This window comes from Hordeum vulgare, chromosome 1H, assembly GCF_904849725.1.
Source record: "Hordeum vulgare subsp. vulgare chromosome 1H, MorexV3_pseudomolecules_assembly, whole genome shotgun sequence".
Taxonomy (NCBI): domain Eukaryota; kingdom Viridiplantae; phylum Streptophyta; class Magnoliopsida; order Poales; family Poaceae; genus Hordeum; species Hordeum vulgare.
Genome location: NC_058518.1, coordinates 9257517 through 9284593, shown reverse-complemented (window position 1 = coordinate 9284593; position 27077 = coordinate 9257517). Strand labels below are relative to the sequence as shown.

Below are 27077 nucleotides of genomic sequence, written 5' to 3'. Positions count from 1 at the left end.
ATCGTCCGCGACCACTAGTGGGGACGGGGCCTTTAGCCCCGGCCCGTAAGGGGCTTTAGTCCCGGTTCACCAACTGGGACTAAAGGCCTAACCTTTAGTCCCGACCCTGTTACAAGCCGGGACTAAAGGTGCTCCACGTGGGCGCCTCGTAGCGCCCCAGGGGCAGGCCCTTTAGTCCCGGTTCGTTACACGCACCGGGACTAAAGAGTTTCAGATTTTGCTTATTTTTGGGTTTTTTTTGAATGAAATTATTTTTGGGTTTTAGGGTTTTAGGGTTTAGGTGTTCGGGAGATTAACGTGATGCCTCGTTTGGTGTCCGGGAATTAGTTTTCATATAATTGAAATAGAAATAATTATGCATATATATATAAGATTAACTTATCTTACAAGCGAGCATATATATACAATTATATGGAGATCTGAATTATCGGGACTAGAGCCCGTCTATTCGATTACATGGACGAACATCAGTAATGGCCCCTAGCTACACTAAATCGTCCTTTGTCATCTATAGCTTCCGTCCTCAGAAATCCCGCAAGCTCCTCTGCAACAGCAATCGCGCGTTGCTGTGGTAGGACCTTCGTCCTCATGGCCGTGTGCTATATAAGAAGAGGAGATGAATATGAATATCAATCGTGATAACAAAGAATGACGGGTAAAAATAGAGGTGTGAATGTTCATTGCTTACGTCGAATCTGTGATCCTTGTACTCAGAGGTAAACGTGCGAATGGTCTCGCAAACATAGTATCCGCATAGATGCGTTCCCCGTGGCTGCTGGTCGCACTTTACGAGAATAGAATATATATAATCAAAATAATAATCTAGCATCATAAATGTATTGAAAATAGAAGTATATCATACTACTACTTACCTGAGCCGCTCTAAAGGTCAGCTTCTCAGTAAAGTTACCGGGAGTCACGCACTTGAACCGCTTCCAAACCCTGCCCGACAAGGATAATGATTTGCTAAGTTTTTCATTAATTGATATATCAGAAAATCATCGAAAGAGACCGATAGAGCGCAAGAATGATTGAAATTACCCTTGGAGCATGTCCTGCAGGCTTTGGAACTGTTCCAAGGGTCTCGATAATGGGTCGAAGGCATCAACTCTTCCCTTATCAATTTGAATGTCCAACAGAATCCAATGGAAGCTGCACATGTATATATATATGTGTGTGTGTGTGTGTGTGTGTGTGTGTGTGTGTCAGTAACTTCTCAATTACACTTATAAGTGAATGGACACAACAGAGTAAAGACCCTTACTTGAAGTTGTATGGAAACAGTATGTGGTCACAGAAATTTTGATCTATTAGAAACCTTAGAAGGTTTTCCTCCGTCTCCTTGGGACAATTAGTTAGCGTCGCTATATGTATTTCATCTGGGTCAATAAACCCAATATTTAGGATGCTCTTACTTTTACACTCCAGAATCTTCATTCTGCATAATAGAGTACAAGTTATATATAGACAATGAATTGAAATAACTAAACAAGTTATATGTAGACAACAAATTGAAAAACTTACAGACAATAGCAACTCATAAGCGATTTGTCGAGGGCGTCGCCATTGTACATCTGGAAGAGTTCATCAAAGTCGATATGGATTTCTTCGGAGCGGCCATAGTACTCCCGTGGGACACTCAGCACGATCATCGTTCTCCCATTCTTTGATTCACTTAAGTACCATTTATGCAAGTAACGCATATTTGTTGGGAGATCATCTTTGCTGACCAAAGGCTCTCCCATGACAAACTATGGCTTAGGGGCTACCACATCCTTGGGTATCCTGTCGTCTTGGGAAGCCAGCAAATCTTCAACTGAGATACCACATTCAGCCGCCAACTCCTTTGCTCTTTCAAAAGCTTGCCCCTACACCGGAGGGGGAACATTCTCGGTTAACACCTTGAGGGGTGGGATCGACTGTTTGGCCTGTTGTCCAAGCTGAGGAACGTCTGATTTTTTCTTGCTTGTAGTTGAACTTGATTTGCTCCGACTTGCACTTGGACGTGAGCTGCTCTTTTTCACTTCCTTCTGCAATGTGCGTGTATAGTCATCAGGCTTATAGTGTAAGTCATACTGTGATGGAGTGGTTATGCAGTCTTTTGCCCATGCTATGTGCTTCTCGGTGTATTCCGGGCGGGGCTCGGGTTCCTTCTTTTTCATCTGCGCATCATGATGTTCCTTTGCTATCCTGGTGTTTTCCTCGGGGGTACGATCATAAGGTCTGATAGAAAGATTAGCATGAGGTACCTTTGGGAGGGGCGACCGTTTGCGCTTTGGGGGGCTATGTCGAGCTCCATATCATGAAACCCCGTCATGATTTCATCCACCCCGACTTTAGTAAAGCCAGCTGGAATCTCACGGCCATGCCAGCGTGCATCACGGCCAGAAGGTAAAGCTTGTCCGACGACCACCTTCATGGATATGTTCTTGAATTTCTGATGGAGTTCACATGATGTTGACTCCTTGATTCCATCCACGGGGTAGCCGGGACAGCCCTCTATCATTCTTCGTGGATCGTCGGGCGGGGCCTCAGATTCAGCCACGCTGCTTTTCCGCTTAGATGGGGCGCCGGTAATATCAAGTGCAGGATCTTCCTGGCACGCTACTCCTCTAAGCTCATCAATCTGCTTCTGTTGCTCATTAATCCTGGCAAGCAACTGGTTGAACTTGTCATTCTCCTCATCCTGCTGCCGCTTCTTTGCTCTCTCTCGGCTTTTGTAAGTGTCTTGTTCTCTGGCAAACCCAAGCCACCATGGGTAAGAAGGATCGAAGCCTCGCGTTCGTCCTCCATGTTCGTCATTGCTGAGGACCAGTGTGAGCAAATCTTTCTCTCTATCTGCAGTGAACTTTCTTTTTCCCTCCTTAATTTCTTTCACTATCCTTTTCCAATTCTCCCTGGGTATCCTAAGACTGTCACTACAGATGAGGTCCCCTGTTTTTTCGTCGTACGACCCACCATGCGCAAGGAACCAATTTCTTGCTCTCAATTCCCACTCATCACGGAGTGGTTCAGGTACGATGCCTTTATCTAGCAGATCTTGCTCTTTCTTATCCCACTTTGGGATGGCAGTCTCATAGCCCCCTGACCCCAGCTTGTGGTGATATTTCTTCTTGTCGGCATTTATCTTGTTCTTTTCTGATAATGCCTGGGCATCTTCTGACTCCTTGTACTCTTGAAATGCCTTCCAGTGATTCGCCTGCTTGGCTAGATACCCCTCGAATAGTCGCACTTTCTTTGTCTTCAGATAGTTTTTCCATAGCTTCTTCTTCCAGCTGCGGAACAGTTCGGCCATCTTCTTTAGAGTCCACTGCTTGACTTTGGCCCTCAGTTTGTCTGCGGCGTCTTCATTCTCACATTCTGGCAGGTTGAAATGTGACATGAGATTATTCCAAAGATTATCTTTGTACCTTTCGGCGACATAGTCACTATCGGCTGCCTCTTTGCGCTTGTTCCACTCCCGAACGCTGATCGGGACGTGATCCCTAATGAGAACTCCGCATTGCTTCTTGAATGTGTCAGCAGCATTCTTAGGAAGCTTGGGTTCGCCCGTAGGCAATATCACCTCAAGGGTGTAATGTGACCGTGCATCCAACTTTCTAGTCGGGCCTTGTTTCGTAGCTTTGCTCGATGTGGAGGCCTAAGAGGGAGAAACATACGTCAAATGAATGTATATGTATTCAATATAGAGCTATCTCCAATATTTTTCACATATTACAAGTGATTGTCGAACTTCATATGTATACCTCGCCGGACTTTATTATTTCTTCACCGGCTTCTCCATCAGTGGAGCTATCACCTTCTCCGTCATTGGACCTATCTCCTGCCCCATCGGCTTCATCTTCGTGTCGCTCGACCTCCATTCCATATCCGGAGGGGTTTAGATATGACAACGAAGATTCAGCTGGTTCAACGTCGGGGTCGTCTTTGATTATATCTTCGAGAAGTTCTTCCTCTTCGAGGTTCCTGATATGTGGATCCATAGTTCTGCAAAAAACGGACATTTGATCAGGAACTCCGTTCCAAAACAACTTTAGTCTCGGGTCGTGGCTCCACCCGGGACTCCTAGATTTCTGCATAGTATTCAAAGTAGGAGTACTTTTCCAATTTGAGCATTCAATAAGCAAAACCAAATCGTAAAAGAAAGTAGTATTCAAATTAGCATGCATTCAATTATAAGCAAATACATCATCTCTTTTGTCCGTACATCGTCGAATATTATCACTAATACTTCTCGAATACTATCATACATATAGCATCACTGATACATCTAGAACCGTAGCGCCCGACGGGTATCGGTGCGGGCGGTGGACACCCAAAGAGAAGGAACCATCACAGGATCATAGCTCCAGTGAGATCCCCGAAGAACCTGCCAGGTATGCTCGAACCTGCCCTCCAACGCAACCATGTAGCGACGGACGTGCTCATCCTCCTCGCTGACACGGTGACGTACCACCTCCGCGGTGTCCGGAAGCCTCGGCACCCTCACTGGCCCACGCGACCGCCACCAAACAAGGATCGAGTCAACGACGGGCTGGCTCCTCACCAACCTACGCCCCCCGGAAGGTAGCACCTCCCAATACCAGCCGGGCGGAGCCCAGTCCCGGACAAGGCACCTCTGATCAAGCAGGTGTCCTCCGCCGAGTCAACGACGAGGATGCGGGATAGGCATCGTAAAATGAACTAAAAAAATAAACTAGTTCTATTAATTTTCTTGCTAAAAATAAACTATTAACACTTAAGCATATACAATAGCAAAATTAAACTATTAACACTTAAGCATATACAATAGCAAAATTAAGCAATAATCCAAGAAACACTATTAACACTTAAGCATATACACTATACAATATTTCTTCTTCTTGTAACCCTAAACTAATTTTCCTCTTCTTTTATTTCTCCTCTTCTTCTACCACTTCTCCTCTTCTCTTCTTCTACTTCTCCCCTCCTCCTCTTCTAATTTTTTCTCTTCTTCTACTTCTCCTCTTCTTCTATTTTCCCTCTTCTTCTCCTCTCCTCCTCTTCTTATTCTCCTTTTTCTTCTTTTCTTCTCCTCCTCTTCTTATTTTCCTTTTTCCTAATTCTAAATATTACTAACCCTAATAATCTAGGACAAACCTAATAACAATAGGAATTAAATGACAAAAAAAAATTCTTCTTCTTTTCTTCCACTTTTACAAACAACAACACGAACCCCCGAAAACCCGGATTTCGAAGATGATAAGACTTCTGTAAATCAAGAATTCATCGAAGAGGGGTTTCGGTCAGAGCCGCCCAAAAATGGGGCGTAACCTGAAGTACCATCCATTTCTTTCTTAAGGAACAGAATTAAAACAGTTCTAAGGTCCTTTTTCTTCCTTTCTTCTCCTTTTTCTTCCTTTCTTCTCCTTTTTCTTCTTTTCTTCTCCTTTTTCTTCTTTTCTTCTACTGGTCGGAGTGTTGGGGAGGAGGGGGCGGGGGGCTTACCGTCCGGAGGTGTCGACGGCGCGCGGCGAGGAGGACGGCGGCGCGCGGCGAGGAGGACGGCGGCGCGCGGCGAGGAGGACGGCGGCGCGCGGCGAGGAGGACGACAGCGACGGCGAGGAGGACGGCACGCGGCGGCGAGCAGGACGGCGGGCAGCCTGACGGCGTCGTCGAGTTTGTCGTTGTGCCGCGCCAGGCACGAGAACGAGAGGAAGAAGAAGAGAAATGGACGATTTGGGTTTGAATTTTTCGAAGTCCCGCTTATATAGGTGGATCTTTAGTCCCGGTGCGTGGCTCGAACCGGGACTAAAGACCCCCTTTAGTCCCGGTGCGTGGCTCGAACCGGGACTAAAGACCCCCTTTAGTCCCGGGTGGAGCCACGACCCGGGACTAAAGGCCCTTTTTCGGGCAGACCAGAAGGCGGGAAGCAGGGGCCTTTAGTCCCGGTGCGTGGCTCTACCCGGGACGAAAGGGGGTCTTTAGTCCCGGGGCGTGGCTCCACCAGGGACTAAAGCGCCTCCTCGGCTGCACGATAAGTTTAGTCCCACCTCGCCCAGCGAGGGGGACTAACACTTGTTTATAGCCCCGTCGCACCTTCTCCATCGAGCTCCTCTCTAAAGAGGCTTACGGGCCTAAACTCATTGAAAATTGAAACTATATTCGAAATTATGGAGAAAATTCAACCTGAATTCAAAGTTCACTTTGAATTTAGGTTGAATTTTCTCTATAATTTCTCATATAGTTTCAATTTTTTCTATTTTCAAAATTAATTATTTTGACTATCCAAACTATTATCTATTTTGTTATTTTCAATTAAAAACTATGTTTATTAAAAATTCTTTTTGCATATTTGAGAATTTGACAAAACTATGATAATGGAAAGTGTTTGAAATTGAATAAATAATTCAAAACTATTTTCTATTTTCAAAATTAATTATTTTGACTATCCAAACTATTAACTATTTTGTTATTTTCAATTAAAAATTATGTTTATTAAAATTCTTTTTGCATATTTGAGAATTTGACAAAACTATGATAATGAAAAGTGTTTGACATTGAATAAATAATTCAAAACTATTTTCTATTTAAAAGTAATTATTTTGACTATCCAAACTATTAACTATTTTGTTATTTTCAATTAAAAACTATGTTTATTAAAATTCTTTTTGCATATTTGAGAATTTGACAAAACTATGATAATGAAAAGTGTTTGAAATTGAATAAATAATGCAAAACTATTTTCTATTTTCAAAAGTAATTATTTTGACTATCCAAACTATTAACTATTTTGCTATTTTCAATTAAAAACTGTGTTTATTAAAATTCTTTTTGCATATTTGAGAATTTGACAAAACTATGATAATGAAAAGTGTTTAAAATTGAATAAATAATGCAAAACTATTTTCAATTTTCAAAAGTAATTATTTTGACTATCCAAGCTATTAAGTGATTTTTTTAAAGCTAGTTGACCCTGAAATTGAAAAGCACTACAAATGAACTCTGAAAATGTTGAAACTTGGCATGCTATCATCATTTCACCCACATAGCATGTGTTAAAAAGTTGAGAGGGCTACCACAAAAACTGGATGCACTTGGTGTACAAAACGGACAATCTCTCTCGAAGTATCAGCGTTTCGAACGAGAACTCATGTCTTACAAAGGGATTTCATTTTTTTGAACTTAGTTGAACTCCATACTTTTTGTGTATTCAAAATGCACCATTCAAAGATACATCACAAAATTTCAGCAATTTCTGACTTCATTTGGTATTCTTCGTGCATTTACTTTTTTTTTTGAGCTAGTTGACTCTGAAATTGAAAAGCACTACAAATGAACTCTGAAAATGTTGAAAGTTGGCATGATATCATCATTTCACCCACATAGCATGTGTTAAAAAGTTGAGAGGGCTACTACAAAAACTGGATGCACTTCGTGTACAAAACGGACAATCTCTCTCGAAGTATCAGCGTTTCGAACGAGAACACATCTCTTACAAAGGGATTTCATTTTTTTGAACTTATTTGAACTCCATACTTTTTGTTTGTTCAAAATGCACCATTCAAAGGCACATCACAAAATTTCAGCAATTTCTGACTTCATTTGGTATTCTTCGTGCATTTACTTATTTTTTTTGAGCTAGTTGACCCTAAAATTGAAAAGCACTACAAATGAACTCTGAAAATGTTTAAAGTTGGCATGCTATCATCATTTCACCCACATAGCATGTGTTAAAAAGTTGAGAGGGCTACGACAAAAACTGGATGCACTTCGTGTACAAAACGAACAATCTCTCTCGAAGTATTAGGGTTTCGATCGAGAACTCATCTCTTACAAAGGGATTTCATTTTTTTGAACTTATTTGAACTCCATACTTTTTGTTTGTTCAAAATGCACCATTCAAAGGCACATCACAAAATTTCAGCAATTTCTGACTTCATTTGGTATTCTTCGTGCATTTACTTTTTTTTTTGAGCTAGTTGACCCTGAAATTGAAAAGCACTACAAATGAACTCTGAAAATGTTGAAAGTTGGCATGCTATCATCATTTCACCCACATAGCATGTGTTAAAAAGTTGAGAGGGTCACGACAAAAACTGGATGCACTTCGTATACAAAACGGACAATCTCTCTTGAAGTATCAGCGTTTCGAACGAGAACTCATCTCTTACAAAGGGATTTCATTTTTTTGAACTTATTTGAAATCCATACTTTTTTTGTGTTCAAAATTCACCATTCAAAGGCAAATCACAAAATTTCAACAATTTCTGACTTCATTTGGTATTCTTCGTGCATTTACTTATTTTTTTTGAGCTAGTTGACCCTGAAATTGAAAAGCACTACAAATGAACTCTGAAAATGTTGAAAGTTAGCATGCTATCATCATTTCACCCACATAGCATGTGTTAAAAAGTTGAGAGGGCTACGACAAAAACTGGATGCACTTCGTGTACAAAACGGATAATCTCTCTCGAAGTATCAGGGTTTCGAACGAGAACTCATCTCTTACAAAGGGATTTCATTTTTTTGAACTTATTAGAACTCCATACTTTTTGTGTGTTCAAAATGCACCATTCAAAGGCACATCACAAAAATTCAACAATTTTGGACTTCATTTGGTATTCTTCGTGTATTTACTTATTTTTTTTGAGCTAGTTGACCCTGAAATTGAAAAGCACTACAAATGAACTCTGAAAATGTTGAAAGTTGGCATGCTATCATCATTTCACCCACATAGCATGTGTTAAAAAGTTGAGAGGGCTACGACAAAAACTGGATGCACTTCGTGTACAAAACGGACAATCTCTCTCGAAGTATCAGCGTTTCGAACGAGAACACATCTCTTACAAAGGGATTTCATTTTTTGAACTTATTTGAACTCCATACTTTTTTTCTGTTCAAAATTCACCATTCAAAGGCAAATCACAAAATTTCAACAATTTCTGACTTCATTTGGTATTCTTCGTGCATTTACTTATTTTTTTAAGCTAGTTGACCCTGAAATTGAAAAGCACTACAAATGAACTCTGAAAATGTTGAAAGTTGGCATGCTATCATCATTTCACCCACATAAAATGTGTTAAAAAGTTGAGAGGGCTACGACAAAAACTGGATGCACTTCGTGTACAAAACGGACAATCTCTCTCGAAGTATGAGCGTTTCGAACGAGAACTCATCTCTTACAAAGGGATTTCATTTTTTTGAACTTATTTGAACTTCATACTTATTGTGTGTTCAAAATGCACCATTCAAAGGCACATCACAAAATTTCAACAATTTCTGACTTCATTTGGTATTCTTCGTGCATTTACTTATTTTTTTGAGCTAGTTGACCCTGAAATTGAAAAGCACTACAAATGAACTCTGAAAATGTTGAAAGTTGGCATGCTATCATCATTTCACCCACATAGCATGTGTTAAAAAGTTGAGAGGGCTACGAAAAAAACTGGATGCACTTCGTGTACAAAACGGACAATCTCTCTCGAAGTATGAGCGTTTCGAACGAGAACTCATCTCTTACAAAGGGATTTCATTTTTTTGAACTTATTTGAACTCCATACTTTTTGTGTGTTTAAAATGCACCATTCAAAGGCACATCACAAAACTTCAACAATTTCTGACTTCATTTGGTATTCTTCGTGCATTTACTTATTTTTTTTGAGCTAGTTGACCCTAAAATTGAAAAGCACTACAAATGAACTCTGAAAATGTTGAAAGTTGGCATGCTATCATCATTTCACCCACATAGCATGTGTTAAAAACTTGAGAGGGCTACGACAAAAACTGGATGCACTTCGTGTACAAAATGGACAATCTCTCTCGAAGTAGAAGCGACCCCCCACAATAAGAGACGGCATTCTTCTTCTCTCATATATGGTGGACACTAGCTCACCTGATTTTTCAACCGTCGATGATGGTCGCTACGCCTACTTCCCCTAGTGCATAACCAATATCTAGCACAAGGAGAAGAAGGAGAAACGACCCCCACAGCAACAGTCGACATTCTTCTTCTCCCATGTATGGTGGACACTCCCTCACCTGATTTTTCGACCGTCGATGATGGTCGCTACTCCTTCTTCCCCTAGTGCATAACAAATATCTAGCACAAAGAGAAGGAGGAGAAGCAGGCATTCTTCTTCTCTCATGTATGGTGGACACTCCCTCACCTGATTTTTTGACCGTCGATGATGGTCGCTATTCCTTCTTTCCCTAATGCATAACAAATATCTAGCACAAGGAGAAGAAGGAAAAGCGACCCCCACAACAAAAGTGGTTCCGCGACACGCCACGTGGTTCCGCTGCACGCCACGTGGTTCCGCTACACGCCACGTGGGACTAATGGTCTTTCATTTTTAAATGACTGTTTTAATCAAAAACAGATCTGTTACAAAAGGGATTTCATTTTTTGAACTTATTTGAACTGAAGACTTTTTGTATATATATGTGGTCGAAATGCATGATACCATGAAGTTAGAAAGGGCTAAACCATTCAAAAGTAGCAAATGAAGTTAGTAAGGGCCAAACCATTCAAATTTGGAAACTATAATGGCACAAACAGAAACTAGACATATATAAATTGGTCCAAGCAGTACATGATACTAGTCCAAACAGTACATAATAATAGCTACCATAGATATATATACAAGTGTTCGACGTTGAGAACACTACTCGTCTGAATCGTCTGAATCAGAATGTCCACCTTCCTCGAGGTGACGCTGGCCATAGTTGACGACTCGAATCTTGCGGTACAACTCGTATGAAACGTATGCATCTTTTGCTGCATACTCAATGTTGATACGATCAAGTGGGGCCTTCTCCCAAAGTTTGTGCTGAGACTTTGGGAAACTGGTCTTCATATCACCATATTCCTCGTCGATCAAGGCAACTGCCATATGAGCCATCGAAGTCCTGACATGTCGAAGCCTGAATACCGTTTGGAGATCAATGAGGCAACTAGTTGGTATCTCAATACCGAAGCTGTGCCTCATCTTCAGCTTGTCGTTCCTTATGTCAACGGTAGCAAAAGTGATGCCGCTGCGAAGGAAGTCCATGAGTTCTGGACAATGCTTGTCACTACTGCAACAGAAACAAATTAAAATGGAACAAACGTTACATACTGCTGCAATAAGGAAACATGTTTCACTACAACTAAAGAGAAAATTATCTTTAGGATTCAAATAGAACATATGCAATGGAACCTAGAGAGATCACTATAGCTATCCAATGGAACCTAGAGAGATCACTAGCTATATGCAATTTTCATGACTATGACATATCATATTGCTATCCAATGGAACATAGAGAGATCACTAGCTATATGCAATTCTCATAACCTTGGATCAAAGAACACCGCATAAAATTGTATCACTACAACTATGATTTCAATGGAACATATTGAACCAATCAGATTTTTCAGATTGTGGAACACTATTCCAATCAGATTGTGTTCCCTTCAACTAATCAAAATTGTTTCACTACAACTATTTGAAGCGAACCAACTATGATTCCAATGGAACATATTAAACACTAGTTGATTCTAATACGATTTTTTCAGATTATGGAACACTATTCCAATCAGATTGTGTTCCCCTTCAACTAATCAAAATTGTTTCACTACAACTATTTGAAGGGAACCAACTATGATTCCAATGGAACATATTAAACACTAGTTGATTCTAATACGATCTTTCAGATTATGACACACTATTCCAATTAGATTGTGTTCCCCTTCAACTAATCAAAATTGTTTCACTACAACTATTTGAAGGGAACCAACTATGATTGAAACAAATAAACTTACAATGCCATTATCTTGGATCAAAGAAAGCCTCAAAATTTACCTCGCCCATTGGAAGATCAAGACATGATGTGCGAAGCATAGTTGGATGACGGCAACACCGCGTTGATCGGCCGTGTACTCCAGATCAAGCCCCAAGAACTTCTCATGATCCATTGCGGCGTCAAGCCATCCTTCCTTCAACTGTTCAAGAAAAAACGGCATCTCCCTGCTCTCGTTCGTGTACACGACATCGAGCATGGTCGTGCCATGTGCGAGCACCTCTTCAAAGCGAGTTGGCATGGTGGAAGAAGAGAAGGGAAGAAGAGAGGAGAAGAACAGAGAGCGAGAGCGAGAGAGAAGAAGAAACAGAGAAATGACGACTCTGCTTCGGTTCGTACTTTTCATCGCCCGAAACGACGCGGGATGCAAACTGTTTGGGCCTTTAGTCCCGGGTTGAGCCACCAACCGGGACTAAAGGGGGATACGAACGGTTGCCACCACTACGGCATGCCACGTGTTAGGCCTTTAGTCCCGGGTTGAGCCACCAACCGGGACTAAAGGGGGATACGAACGGTTGCCACCACTACGGCATGCCACGTGTTAGGCCTTTAGTCCCGGGTTGAGCCACCAACCGGGACTAAAGGGGGATACGAACGGTTGCCACCATCACTGCCCACCGCGTAGCCCTTTAATCCCGGTTTGGGACACGAACCGGGACTAAAGGCTCCTTACGGGCCGGGACTAAAGCCTCGAGGGAGGCATTGAGAATTGGGGCGACGTGGCCCGACCTTTAGTCTCGGCCGAGAGGCAGGCGGGGACTAAAGGGTCCCGGCCAAAGGCCTGTTTTCCACTAGTGGACGTGCCTATTGTTTGCAACGTTACCGCTACGACTGAGGGGATTATTGAAAATATATTTGATATACATGTATATTTGGCAGCGTAGGATTTATAATCCGTCTTACCTTTTTCTCATATGTAAATATATATACTCAAGCTTAATACAAGATGCATCGTATTCGGTGTCAATCCCTAGAAGCATCAGCCGCCCTCGTCCTCGGGTCCAACAGGGGGCCGCCCTTGGCTTCGTGCCTGCCGCCGCCCTCGGCTTCGTCTGCCGCTATCATCAGGTCTTCGGCTTCAGTTGGATTCCGTGCATAGCGTCGAAGCAGCGCCGATTTGCTAGTCGTGGGCATCAAGTGGATCCAAGGCACAAGCTTCATCCCCTCCGCTGCTCTCCTCCCAGTGGTGATGTTCCGGGCACTGCACATAAGGTGTTCGACGAAACGACCATGTGAGTAGGAGTGGCGGCGGTGACTTCCTGCAATCTACTTTGTGTTCATTTTTCCCTCTCGCACGTTTCAGATGTGGTGACTGGCAGCACAGAAGAGCTGGCGCCACCTTCACGGCGTACGGCTGCGACGGCAAGGTTGTCCAGTTCATCATTCTAATTTTTCACGTAGATTCTCAAGCAGCCTTCATGGCGTCATGGTTTGCGGATTCGTGCCGGGTAATGCTACAGCGTCGGCGGAGGACGACGACTGGCCGGGTGCAAGAAATGGAGGCTGCTTCCTGGACGCCCTCGAGTTGCTCGACGAAAGGCACTCTGGAGAGGAGATAGAAACTGCGATCGGCCACAACAAGGCCATGTCAGTAACAAACAACTTCCTTGCCTTTGCTGTCTTCCTATATTTGTGTTTGCAGATCAATATGGTGTCAGCATGCATAGTTTGTCGCATGTCTAGGTTAAAGTTACCACAACACGCCATCACATAAATTTAACCAATAGGTCCCATTATTTGGAAAAATTAAAGAAGGGAAATAATATTCTGAACATAGAAGAAGAAGAAGGAGAAACTACCGCAAGCATACCACAAAAAAGATATTCGAAAGAAGTACAATGTTTTAAATGGATGGCTGAAAGTAGCCTTAAAACATCACAATGGGCAAGCAGAAAAGGGTCAATCTTCAGGAATGTAGACACCCCATCAAAGTGACACAAACTCAAGCTTCCTCATCGATATCCTGCTCTTCTTCTCCAGTGATTAATTCTACATCAGCCGCAGGGTCCTGCACATTCCCTCGCTTCGTTAGCATCTTGCTGAAGGGGCTACCTTATGCAGTTGTGCCGCATGACATGAAGGCGGCACCGACTCGGCTCCATTAGCAAAGTTAACCCCGGGTCCTGATTTGACGGGAGCTGTAGCATTACTCTCTGGCTCCACCTGTACCGACACAGTAGAGCATGTTGCTGGTGGTTCTTCCTCGACAGCATGTGGTTCCTGTCGGATGTGATACTCTTGTGCTGGTTCCTTCTCAACTGCAGCTGGTGTTTCTTCAGAATCACCTGTAATGACCAAAACATCCGGCCTGTTATGGTGGTTCCTCGCCTCTGCTTCCCACATTTTTCTCGTTTCTTCAGCCACTAGGGGATGGAGAACAATTTCCTTTAGCTCACGAAGGTGTGTGATTTCGATGCCGGAAAGACCAATGAGATCCTTGCAGATCAGTTGGAGCGAGATAATTTCCGACCGAGCTCCATCGTCGATTGTTAGGACAGACGTCCCCACAACTTTCAGCTCAAGACACAGACGGTGCAGGCTCCTGAACTTGCCATGTTGTATGACCAAACCGTCGACGCTGTTGGCAGCCAACTTGAGGTAAAGCAAGACAGGCATCTCGCCAAGCACTGACAGAAGATATTGTGTCACAGACATGCTGGTCGAAATGCTTAGCTTAGTGAGATCACGAAACAGGGCTACAAACTTAGGCAATATGGCTGGGTTGGAGTTGCCATGTAGCTTGAGTGAGCTGAGATGACATACATGTCCTGCTCTCAAACTGTAGCGTTGACATACTTGATCTAGAGCAGAAAGGGTACCTTGGGCCAACCCTTGGAAGTAAAAGGACAGGGAGCGGACGTTGTCTTCACCCATCGGAGTTTCAATATACTTTTGGATCGCCTACGAAAGGTTACCATTCATATCAGCCTGACCTTGTTCAGTTTCCTCACACTCACACCATATCTTGACCTTGTTCAACTTTTTCATATGGTCCATAAGTAGCAAAAATCCCCGACCCTTGTCGGGAACGAATCCCGCAACGGTCTCCAACATACATTCTTTTGGCAGTCTCTCTGCCTTGACTGGGTCTTGAAGCTTAAATTTTCCAATTAGGTGAATCAAACAGGGTAGTTCAATAGCTTCCACTGGCAGGACATTCACCCTTGTCTTGCTTGCATCAAGTGTCTCCAGCAACTTCAGTTGTGCAATTTCCTTGGGAATCACGGTGATATTGGGCCCAAGGCTTAAATATCTTAGATTCCATAACTTGCAAATGTCTTTGAGATGACAATCTTTCACATCAATGCACCCTTCCAAGTCTAGCACTCGTGTTAATTTGTACCGGCTGAAACTGGAAATAGCATCACATGCATTTCCTATAACTGTCAGAGATCGAACACGAGATAAATCAATGTCAGGCATGGTTCCTGTATTTACGCCGTTGCCATCATGGATGAAGAAGTGACGGACTTTTTTTTGCTGAGCACCAAAGGGCATGATGAATTTCTTAGACATGGACTTGTGCAACATGAACGCGTGCATGATACCATGAGCTTTGCACGTCTTTCCCATGTCATTGCTGATTGGAACAAGAGGCAGAATGATACTTTTGTTGATAAATGCCTTGAAGTTTTCATTGGCTGCAGTTTGGTGCCGGCCTTGATGATGGCGTGCATATCCTTCAGCCAACCATCGCCTGATTATGACATTTTTCTTGAAGGGGCGTTCAATTGGGAATATACCTAGATACATCAAGCAGGTTCTGACAGTGTAATCAGACAAACTGGTGTAGTTTTCTGTAAGCACACCTCGAAGCCTTGCAAAGTTAGGCTCGTCGTCTTCGCGTTCCAGATACGTACCCAGCTCATTGCACAATTTGTTGCAGAATGTACCCGTGGCCGTGAGTACATTTTCACAGCTCAATTGGCAGGCCACACTATAAAGAGCAAGCGGAAGACCACCACATTTCTTCAGGAGTTTTGCCGCACCCAGCACTAACTCAGGTGTACATCTTCCTAGGAGAGCTATCTTTCTAGAATCTTCTTCCCCAAGACTTTTCATGTTATACACATAGCCAAAGGTACATCTATCCTCTTCCCGGGGATGATTGCAGCATCTATTAGCTACAGACTGAGTGGCCGTTGTCACAATTATTCTGCCATTATTCCTGAAGGCATTCCTTAGTGTATTCCAGTGCATCAAGTGCTTGTCCTTAATGTCATCAACAACGATTAAGTACCTGTTAGACAGATTGAAAATAGTTACATATGAAAATCACCCACTGTACAGTTCACATCATCATAAGAAAAAGGTTGATTTAAGCCTGATTGGATACCCATTAATACATGATTCTAGGCTATCTTGTACTACTACTAAGTTGGCAGGAGTAAAATCGGAAGTAGTTGATGCGCAGGATTAGTTACCCTTATTACCTGTCCTGGTGGTATTCTGTAGGAAGTGTTGCAGAACACCCTTCCCCCAAATGAAGCTTCTCACTTATATGTTTGATGATCCCATCGGCATCCTTATGATCCAGCGAGTGCCCATCAACCCAGGCACAGCGGAGTGATCCTTCAACGTGGACGGTGTCGTAGACTGCCTTGGCGAGGGTCGTCTTCCCCGAGCCACCAAATCCCACTATGGCGACCACCCGTAGCTGAGCCTGGGCTGCAGCCGGTGTGCCCTCTGCTTCATCTTGGTTTGGTTCGATGTCGAGCAGCCTACGGAGCTCCATGACGGCATCCTCGATGCCCACAGGGTGATGACAATCCTGCGCATATCCCACTGCTCTTTGCGTGGTATCGATGATGTTTGATTGTTGGGCACCATCAGCGAGCATGGCAGCATGCAACGCCCGCTCGCGTGCTTGAGCAACGCGGCTCCTGAACTCCTTGATCTTGGCGGCGAACCGGAGACGGGGGCGGAACGTCCTGATGGCGTGAACGGACCGGCGAGCCCGGGAGGCGCCCGGCTTGCAGGTGATGCGGTGCAGGAAGCGCTCGACGCAGTCCTCGATGTCATGGGTCAGCTCGCGGATCTCCTCGCCGTAGACCCTGGTGACGGCCGTGCGGGGAGCGGCAGGCATGGTCTGGTGGTCGTCGACGGCCGCCGCCAGGATGCCGAGGTCCGTCTGAAGAGACGAGATCTCGGTCCTGATGTTCTTCCACATCTGGTACTTCTTCTCGAGCTCCCTGTTGAGCCTCCCCATGACGACGTTCGCGAAGGCGGTCGCCGCCGCTTTCTCCGCCACCAGCCCCGCCGGCGACACCATGCCTCGCCTCGCCTCGCCTCGGTCCACTGTGCTTGGACTTGGTGGATCGGATGGATAAACCAGAGAGTGGAGTGGAGGCAGAGAAGAGGCACTGAGCCAGCACCCAGCAGTCGTTGCACCTGTGCGCTATGTATGTCCGTGGGTATGAATTATTGCTGGAGCCACGTTGCAAGCTGCAATTTTTTTTTTTTTTTTTTGAGGATGCAAGTTGCAATCTTTTACTAGTATGACTTTCGGCGTGTTGCAAGTGGCTCTAATGATCTCTGGTTGGTGAGCTGTTTCTATCACGATGACCTGCACGATCCCAAACGGACGTTCAGTTTGACCGGATTTTGTCCGTTTGAGACGGTAATGGGTTCGTTCATGTTCGCTTTTGTCCGTTGGGTCGTGCGTGTGCCCACCGTGCAGTCGCATCCCAAATCATGTCCGTGTTGGACGTGATTAAAAAATTTTAGAAAAACTTAAATAAAAAAGTAAATAAACATAGTTAAAAAAACTTAAAACATAAAATTAAGGGTCACGGCCACAAAACGGCCGAGTTTCACCGTCGTTGACATAATTAACATAAAAATAAAAATAAAAAACGCTCGTCAATGCCGTGGCCGTTGTCGTCTTCAGTGGCCGTCGGTGTCGTCGTCGTCGCTGACGAGGTCGAGGTGGGCCGCGGGTGCGCGGGCCCGGCCATTGGCGTTCATCATGCGTGATCATGGAGTCCGCCATGACATGTTGCATGAGCCGGGCCTCCTCGTGCGCTGTCATGCGAGGAGGTGGAGGTGGCGACAGAGACGGGGAAGGCCACGACGTGGGCGTGAGGCCGCGCACCCGTGTACGCCCGCGCACCTCCCGACGTGGCCGTCGCGGCCCCGACACCGTGCCGGCGAAGTACGAGGCGCGCCGCACGTCGTGCTCGTCCCTGAGCCACGTGTCCCAGAGCACGGAATCGGGGGCGTAGCTGTCGTCGTAGTAGAGGTCGTTGGGGGAGGAGGCGGCGGCGGCGCACGACCGCTCGTCGGCACCGGCGGGATCGGGACCCGGTCGGCGGAGAGGTGCTAGTTGTTCGGGAGGTGGACGTCGCTCCACGGGACCGGCGTCCTCGTCTCCCAGTAGCGCCGGCATACCTCAGCGCTGAGGTAGTGCTGGTCGGGCTGCCCGGCGGGCCTAGGACCGATGGTGAAGGGAGCAGGCGTGGAGGCCCAACGCGGTGGCGATGCGGCCTCCTCCTTCACGGAGCCGCGGCGGCGTCCCGACGAGGAGCCAGCCTCGCGGTCGTGCATCCCCTTGCGGCCGTAGTTCCAGAGCCCCATGGTTGCGAGGCGGCCGACCGACGAGTTCGAGGCTAGGGTTTGGGGTGTCGGGTTTCGAGGAGGCCGCGGGGCATAGTGGGAAGTGTGGATGACGACCGGTCCACGACTTCCCCATTTAAGAAGGACCGCGACCGTTCCCTGGGCGGATGACAGGCGGGCCCGACCGCTCATGCGCATTGATGTGGGCGGGTGGGAGGTAGGTGGCCGCCTGCCACGCGGCCCCGACGCGGACGAGCGCGCGTCCGTTTGCTGTCCGCCGCGACCCAAACCCCGCGCAAGTTTGTGCTCGAAATGGGTCGTCCCGGACACAAAACGGACAAGATGGGTCCGACCCGTCTCGCGCTGGGCCGACCAATTTGTCCCTTTTACCTCAAACGGACGGGGCCGGACAGGATGGGGTCGCACGGTGGAGTTGGCCTTAGATTGTCAATTGGTTCAGTTCGCCGCAAGGCCAAGGACACAATTAATCTGTGTACGGAGCCTTGCCAGAACTAGCTTGATAACTGTTGTTATACGAGAACTCCGCGAAAGGCACACAATCTTCCCAATTCATGCCAAAAGAGATAACACAGGCTCTCAGCATATCCTCAAGAACTTGATTCACTCTCTCCACTTGACCACTAGTCTGAGGATGGAACGCTGTGCTGAAGCGGATCTTCGTGCCCATAGCAGACTGAAAGGAGTCCCAGAACTTGGAAGTGAAGATACTTCCGCGATCTGAAGAGATCATCATAGGCACGCCGTGCAAAGAGACAATCCTGGAGGTGTACAACTCTGCCAGCTGAGCTGCTAAAATGGACTCCTTAACTGGAAGAAAATGAGCCACTTTACTCAACTTGTCGATGACGACGAAGATAGCATCATTACCCTTCTTGGACTCCGGAAATCCGGTGACGAAATTCATCTCAATGTGATCAAACTTCCACTCGGGAATCAGCAAAGGCTGCAAAAGGCCTGCTGGGCGTTGATGTTCTGCTTTCACCCTTCGACATACATCACACTCGTTTACGAACTGAGCAATCTCACGTTTCATACGAGTCCACCAGAAGGTCTGCTTCAAGTCATGGTACATTTTGGAGCTTCCAGGATGAATAGAGAGCAGAGAGTTATGAGCTTCTTCCATGATCACCTTCCTGAGATCACCTTTCGGGACGACAAGGCGATCCTCGAAAAACAACGTGTCCCTGGCATCAACAGTGAAGCACTTAAACTTGGGGAGACTCTTTCCCATGCCAATCTTGACCTTCTTCACCATAGCGTCAAGAAGCTGAGCTGCTCTGACCTGATCTTCCAAGGTAGGAGAGATCTGAAGGTTCGCAAGAAATCCTTGAGGTACTAGCTGAAGGTTGAGCTTCCTGAAAGACTCACAAAGACCCGGCTGGAGAGGTTGCAGAATCAAACTGTTGCAATAAGCCTTCCTGCTCAAAGCATCCGCCACGACATTTGCCTTGCCTGGCGTGTACTCAACACTCGGATTAAAATCCTGGAGCATTTCCACCCAACGTGTTTGCCGAAGATTCAAGTTAGGCTGAGTGAAGATGTACTTGAGACTCTTGTGATCGGTGAAGACTTCAACCTTACGCTGCAACAAGAGATGTCTCCAAGTCATCAAGGCATGAACCACAACTGCTAGCTCGAGATCATGCACATGATAGTTCTTCTCCGCAGGCTTCAACTGCCTGGAGGTATAAGCAACCACCTTCTTATCTTGCATCAGGACTGCACCAAGACCCTGGAGAGAAGTGTCGCAAAAGACCTGGCACGGCTTGGAATCATCCGGAAGGGCCAAGGCTGCCTCTGCTCTGAGAGCTAGGTTGTAGAACTTGTCGAACTCCTCAGGATCGTGCAAGGCAAGAGCTAACTGCAAGTTTTCTTTCAAGCCACCCCTGAACTGATAAATCTTGCTCTTCTGATCCGGGATATCCTGCAGCGCGTAACGGGCCAGCTCGTGGAACTCAACATTGTACTTGTACACGGAATTGCCGCCCTGCTTCAAACGCCTGAACTTCTCACGCATCTCCTCCACAAAACTGGAAGGGATGTAGTGGGACCTGAAGTCACGACAGAACTCCTCCCAAGACATCACCCTGGCGCCTCTGGAGTCCTTGAGCTGCTGCCACCATATAGAAGCCTGCCCCTTCAACTGAAACGTTGCAAACTTGACATAATCCTCCGGACGCACATTGCTACACTCGAAATGTTTGTTCATATCACGGATCCAATCTTCTGCATCAAATGGCTGGTCGCAAGAAGTGAACGTCTTTGGCTGGTTCGACAGAAACTGACTCAGACTCGCAAATTGATTTCCACCATGTTGAAAATTGCCTGGCTGTTGGTTGGCTCTCTCTTGCAGCAACTGAATCAGCATCTGGGTGTTTGCATTAGTAGCTGCCATCACTGCTTGCCAGGCCTCTGCAGGAGGAGGCGGCGGCGGCGGAGGGGGAGGAGGTGGTGGAGGCGGCATATCCTCACGCCCTGGGTTCTGACGAGTCGGTGGAGCCATCCTGAAGATGGACAACATATTAGTCCACAGAATAATTGAAGATATTGCTGAATCAAAAGACAGAATATCTGAACAGAATTTAGCAATTGCACTTGAACAACATAACAAGAATGCATCCACAAAGTGACGGACGGCAAAATTCCGATAAGGACCACTGCAAACAAGTGCGAGCTAGGATTGCTCGGAACAAACATATGATCGAGATCTCCCAAACCTCAATCAAGCGTCTGTAGGAAGATAGTCCTATAAGATACTACTTGATATCCCACCTATGAATTCCCGAAATAACTGGTCATGCAATCTGGTACACGGATACAAGGAGTATTTCACACAACTCCTAAACTAACCCGTCACCTGTATCACATCAACACACAACCAGCATCTCGGACCTTCATCTACAACACATCCTTGTGATCACAACGATACCAGTGTGGTAGTACCCCCGAACAATCTGCACCAGTACTGGGGACATCGGGGTTATCTCACCACTACCAGTATTGAAGCAATAACGAACATCCTTCGTTCTTAGATACTCAGAAATCTGAATGATGGCGATGTGCGCAAGAATCCCCTGGAGCTCAACTCCCCTGAAACTTAAAGCAGATAGGAGCATAGAGGAGGAGAAAAAGAATCCTACTCTCCGATATAACTAAGACTCAAAACATTTTCTAGACTCAACTCGGCCAAATACGATCACACAAAGGCTCCTATGGTCGTAAGGCTCTGATTACCAACTTGTAACGACCAAGATGCGGTCCTTTCCGATCTAGGGATCGAGGCCCCGAATTGGAAAGGAGCGCATCTAAGCGTCTCACAAACAGGTAACACAGCACATACATAATAATAAAGATAGACAATCAGGGGTTCAATTGCCTTCTCATAAATTTATCAGAGTACATCACGCATACAACCACAGTAGTTCCGCTACGGACTACAAAACATAGAAAGGCTATGCTACCCTGCCTGCAGGCCCACGATCACGACCACGCCTCAATCTTCTGGATAGTTCACGTACATGCGGTCTGTCTCCTCATCGTACTGCCACGCCAGCTGCGTGCCGTCGGGATCATCTGTCTCTGGGGTACCTGAACCTATTGGTATTGTGAAGGAATCCGTGAGCCGCGGGGACTCAACAATCTAAGACCTTGGTGCCAGAACTAGTCAAGTTATTAGGTAGGATAAGGTGAAGTGTTTAAGGTTGCAACATCCTAAACTTGAGTTGGTGGCTAACTTACGTAGAACATATATGAAGGTGGTCTATACTAGCGGTCGTGAATACTTCATCATTAAGTGATCCTGAACACCTACCTACGTCATTCATAACCCCACCGTGTTCCCGATTGAAGAGAGATTTTCGAGGGGACAGTCACGGATACGCACACAGTTGGCAATTTTATTAGCTTTTGTTTAAGTTATCTAATACCGGATGTTAACAAAATATTCCAAGTTGCCACATAACCGAGGGCACGGCTTTCCGAAAGATTAAACCCTGCAGGGGTGCTCCAACTAGTCCATCACAAACGTACACAGGCCGCAAAGTAATCCTCTATCACGAATCTCGTGATCTCGTCGGATTCCTTAGAGGAAAATCTCAACTCTGGGGAAAACCAAAGCTTCACTGGGATTCCTATACGCAAGATATATCGCTAAGGTAAGGCAAGGCTAGCAGGACCTCCCGACGTGTCGGCGACCCTGATAAGAGCCGCGTATCTCAGTCTCAGGACACGCTGGATGAGCGATGGTTACCACGCCAAAACACCGAGTTGCCCCGGGGAGCGTAATAAGCTGCTCTGGGTTGGACCAACGCTCATGAGGAGCACTGGCCCGGGTTGTTGATTAAAATCCTCGGGGTAGCTATTCCCTATGCAGTTTATTATCAAGTGATTAGCAAATTAACACCAATGTTGGGTCCTGCCGGACAAGCCTTAGCACTACGCGATTTATCGAGGGGGTCCCCATAACAACCCCGAACGTGTTAGGAGCGATCATTATGGAATCAAACACCGGTAGCCGGTAACTAAGGCGGCAATAACGGAACAAAGCACCCGACAAAAGGCTAGGCCTTCCGTCATTTACCAAGTATATAGGTGCATTAATTAAATAAAAGAATTTAAGATAATGATATCAAGCTCATGTTGTCACATGAGACAAAGCACCTGCATCTAGCAACACTAACATTAGTAGCTGAGCAAAGCATACTTAGCCATTCAAGTTTTGCTAGGTAGGGATAGTGTTTGGTTTCATGACATATCAAGAGGCAAATATTTCAGTGGTAGGCAGCGAGCATATGACATGGAAACGCAAACTAGCATAAAAAGTCTAGAGATGGAATCAAGGTCATATCATCTTGCCTGTGATATCCTCAGCTTGGAATGGTTCTTGATCGTCCTGCACGTACTCTCCTGACTCCACGTATTCGTTCTCCGATCCCGGTGCTACCCAACATAAGAATAACATCCAATGAACAACAGCACCTCAATATGCAACAAGCACATGATGCATGAGATGAAAAATGAGCATGCATCACTATTTCTATCACTAACACAAGCTTAAGAATCTAGAACAAGTTCCTGGACAGAACTGCATGCTATCCTATTTTGACATGCATGAGAATGACATGATCATATGCGTCTCGTGAAAACGAAGCAAAACCATATAAAGAACATTACAATCGGAGCTACGGATCAACGGGAATCAACGAAACAAGATATGAAGCCCTACGTGTCAAAATCATCACCACACACTCAAATGGCACAAATCTGGTATTCCCAGGTTGTCAAGACATAAAACAACCCATCATGGATGGTGTGGAGCAAAGGAGAACACCACAACATCAACTAAGCACTCACAATCATCAAAATGACAAAACTACACAATCTGCCATAAACTGCATCATAGCACTTTGTGAGCTACATGCAAAGCACCTACAACCATCCAACTATGACAAATAATATATGTGGCTGTAGCTAGCCAAGAATACTACCAGCACAAGCAAGAATCACACAAAAAGGAATTAAACACAGAAAGATACAAGGCTGAAAACTTTCCCAAAACCATCAGATCACAGGGACTTAGTGAAAATTCCTGCACCTAACTTTCTGTCTTTGCTCTGAAGCTTTTTGACAACAGCCAAAACAATACCTACAGGGCTCCAAATGACATGAAATTTTACAGGGAGCTAGACAAACATATCAGGTCCAACTTCTTAGTTGATAGCTAGGGCTAGATCACAACACAATGACCAACACAACCTCATCTACAGGGGAAGAAAATATAATCAGATCCTCAGACTTAGTGAAAATCTCAGATTTTCACTAAGCTGGAATTTCAGCCACAAGCCTACTTTGGATGGGCACAACTTGCACACATGGATTCCAAATTATGAATTGAAACCAACATGTGGTAGAGGGGGTCACCCTCTACTACCACAATCAAGAAACAAATACAAGAGCACATCGTAATCCATGGAACCAAGCTCTAAACTTAGCGAAAATGCAAATATGACTTTTCCAGAAAAATGTTCCAATGGCAAAAATGATTTCACCAATGGATTCCTGGGATCTTTCTACCCCAAAAACATATATAAAACACATGCACTTGCTTGGAGCAAGTGAGCTCAAACTAGGAAGGAAAAACTACATAGAATCCAACATAGTGAATAGTGCAACATTTCATGCAACTTTCACTAGAACAACTATCACATAGCTATGCTCATGTGCACAAAGACAATATGTACATGAGGGTTTGGACCCCATGTTGGTGTCAAGCACATCAACAACACAAATACTTCTCACTAAGTCACCCACACACACACATCATGCTCTCTCTCATATTAAACATGAGGAGGTGCACAACTTGCATATGGGGCTGTTTTACCACATACATATCACACCACAATCTCATCATAAGCTCTAAGACCCCAAGTACAACATAAGGGAAGGCTATCAAGCAAGTGATATGAAAGCTACACATACATGCATACATACACTAGCAACACCTCATGTGTGTGCAACACTCACACACACATGCACATACCTACTGCCACCTAACTAGACACACAAGCAAAAGAACACAAGCCACCTACACTTACATCATCTACAAGGGAGGCACCACACACACACACCTACACATGTGGCTAACACCATGTGTATGCACACACACACACACACACACATCTCTCACATGAACACACACATGCATCACATCATCTGGCACTTCTATAGCAGCTGCGTCAAGGAGAACGATGGGGCTGTCTCGACGTTGCTGCTGCTGATGCGCCAAGAGGAGAGGCGAGCCACCTCTTCTACCAACGATGCCCTACGAGGGGGAGGAACCCCTGGTGCACAACATACAGGCACGCCAACACCCGAGCACAGCACCACACATAGCACCCTGCTGCCGATCTACTGATAGAGAAGGACGACGACGCCACCCGGCGGATCTAGACGGAACCGAGGAGGAGAAGGAAGGGGAGGTGCAGCCTCACCTTGGGGAAGGAAGGAGAGAGACCCACGGCGACGAGGCGACGACGAGGAAGAGGAACGATCTGCTGCTGCCGAACCGAATAAGAGGAGGTAGACCACCGGGTTCGCGGCGGAGACGAGCTCGGCCCCGTCGGTGTGGTCGCTCCCCGACTCTACCGACGACGGGAATGGAACGCGGGGTCGAGGCCCGAGCTCCTGGACATGGCGGGCTCGCCGGTCGGCGACGACGGCGGGGTAGACACGGCGATCTCCTCTCTGCTCTCTCTGCTACTCCTACAGAAGTCTTACCGCGAGGGAAGGAAGGGAGGAAAGAAGGCGATGGGGAGAGGTGGCGGCGCCGGCCGAGGGGGGGGGGGGGAGGGGAACCCTAGGCGAGATGGCATGGACGCCAACACATTTTAAAGGGGGGGGGCCTCGACGTTGCTGCTCACGGCGCTTGCGTGCCCTCTCTGGTGGCCTAACGGAAAGACAGAGAGAAAGGGAACGGCGTGAGGGAAGAAGGAGATGGCCTCGCTGGGCTCTGCGCGTGGAGGGAAAGGGGAAGATGGGCATGCCTTGTGGGAGGGAGCCCACAAGGTGGCACCACTTAAAGAAGGAAACATAATTAATGCCTCTGTTTTGTATTTATTGCACCTGTTTACAACACTTTTAAAATCACCAAACTAGCACCACTTAACACCCACAATATCCCTAAATAAAAGACATTTTTAAAACAGCTTAGGAGCAAACTAATATATGAACTAGGGAATTAAAAGAGAGAGGGGTTTGAAAATATGACAAGCACCACTACCCTTAGTACTACCATCACAACCACATGATATCATAACAGCACCTCATCACATATACAAGATCACATGCATCACAAGGTACCTAACCACAAGATCACAACCACCACATGAAATGCTATGACCATATTGCAACAACACAAGACATATGTTATGCATGCATGCAAGGAAGAAAAATACAAGGGACATCACAAGAAGTCATGGCACAAATGATATCATCATATCCCTGACAAGGTGGACCCACTTGCAATAGGTTCCAAATAAGGAAGGTTTACACTTGGGGCACTACACCCACGTAGCCGCATCGAGGACTCTCTCTCTCTCTCTCTCTCTCTCGGTCGATTTTCTCCCTCCCCTGTATCCCCACTAGTTGCGTATGAGTCGGAGCAATGGCAGTGGCGGCGGCGAACGGCGGGGAAGGGGACACTAAGGCGGCGTTCGTGCGGAGCTACGACGTGCTCAAGGAGGAGCTGCTCAGGGATCACGCCTCCGAGTACACCGAGTATCCCCCAGTGGATCGACCGCGTAATGCTCCCTTCCTCCTCCCGTGCTCTCACTTTCCTCCGTGTTTCATCCTCCTGGATGGGTGAGAGCGCAATAAATTTGGCGTACATAGCATTTTAGGGAAGGACCACCCCGGGTGTTAAGTGGTAGTGTGGCGCCTAAGTCTTTAGAGCATCTCCAACAGCCGCGCTATATAAGCGCCGCGCTGGAAAAGAACGTCCTTTTGCAGCGCGCGCATCCGCTCCGAGCGCTTCAGCGGAGACGCAAAAAACGTGGGTGCTGCATAAAAGGTTCAGCGCGCGGGGTGAAACGGCATCGCGCGCCCCATATTTCATGCGCCACTGTCGCGCGCTGCACACTCGAGCGCTCACGCTGCCACTTCGCTCCAGCCCTGCCCTGCACACTCGAGCGCTCGCGCTGCCACTA

At 46.0% G+C, this 27077-nt stretch overlaps 2 protein-coding genes across 2 annotated transcripts; both read right to left on the bottom strand.

Moving 5' to 3' along the window:
- Positions 1 to 13510: 13510 nt before the first annotated feature.
- Positions 13511 to 14703, bottom strand: LOC123404335 (disease resistance protein RGA4-like). The gene has a single exon (XM_045098261.1). The coding sequence runs from the start codon at positions 14671 to 14673 to the stop codon at positions 13828 to 13830; it is 846 nt and encodes a 281-aa protein (XP_044954196.1). The 5' UTR covers positions 14674 to 14703; the 3' UTR covers positions 13511 to 13827.
- Positions 13511 to 17081, bottom strand: LOC123404326 (disease resistance protein RGA4-like). Its single transcript, XM_045098250.1, has 2 exons — positions 16233 to 17081; positions 13511 to 16039 (listed from the first exon to the last, which is right to left on the bottom strand). The coding sequence occupies exons 1-2, from the start codon at positions 17069 to 17071 to the stop codon at positions 14701 to 14703; spliced, it is 2178 nt and encodes a 725-aa protein (XP_044954185.1). The 5' UTR covers positions 17072 to 17081; the 3' UTR covers positions 13511 to 14700.
- Positions 17082 to 27077: the final 9996 nt, after the last annotated feature.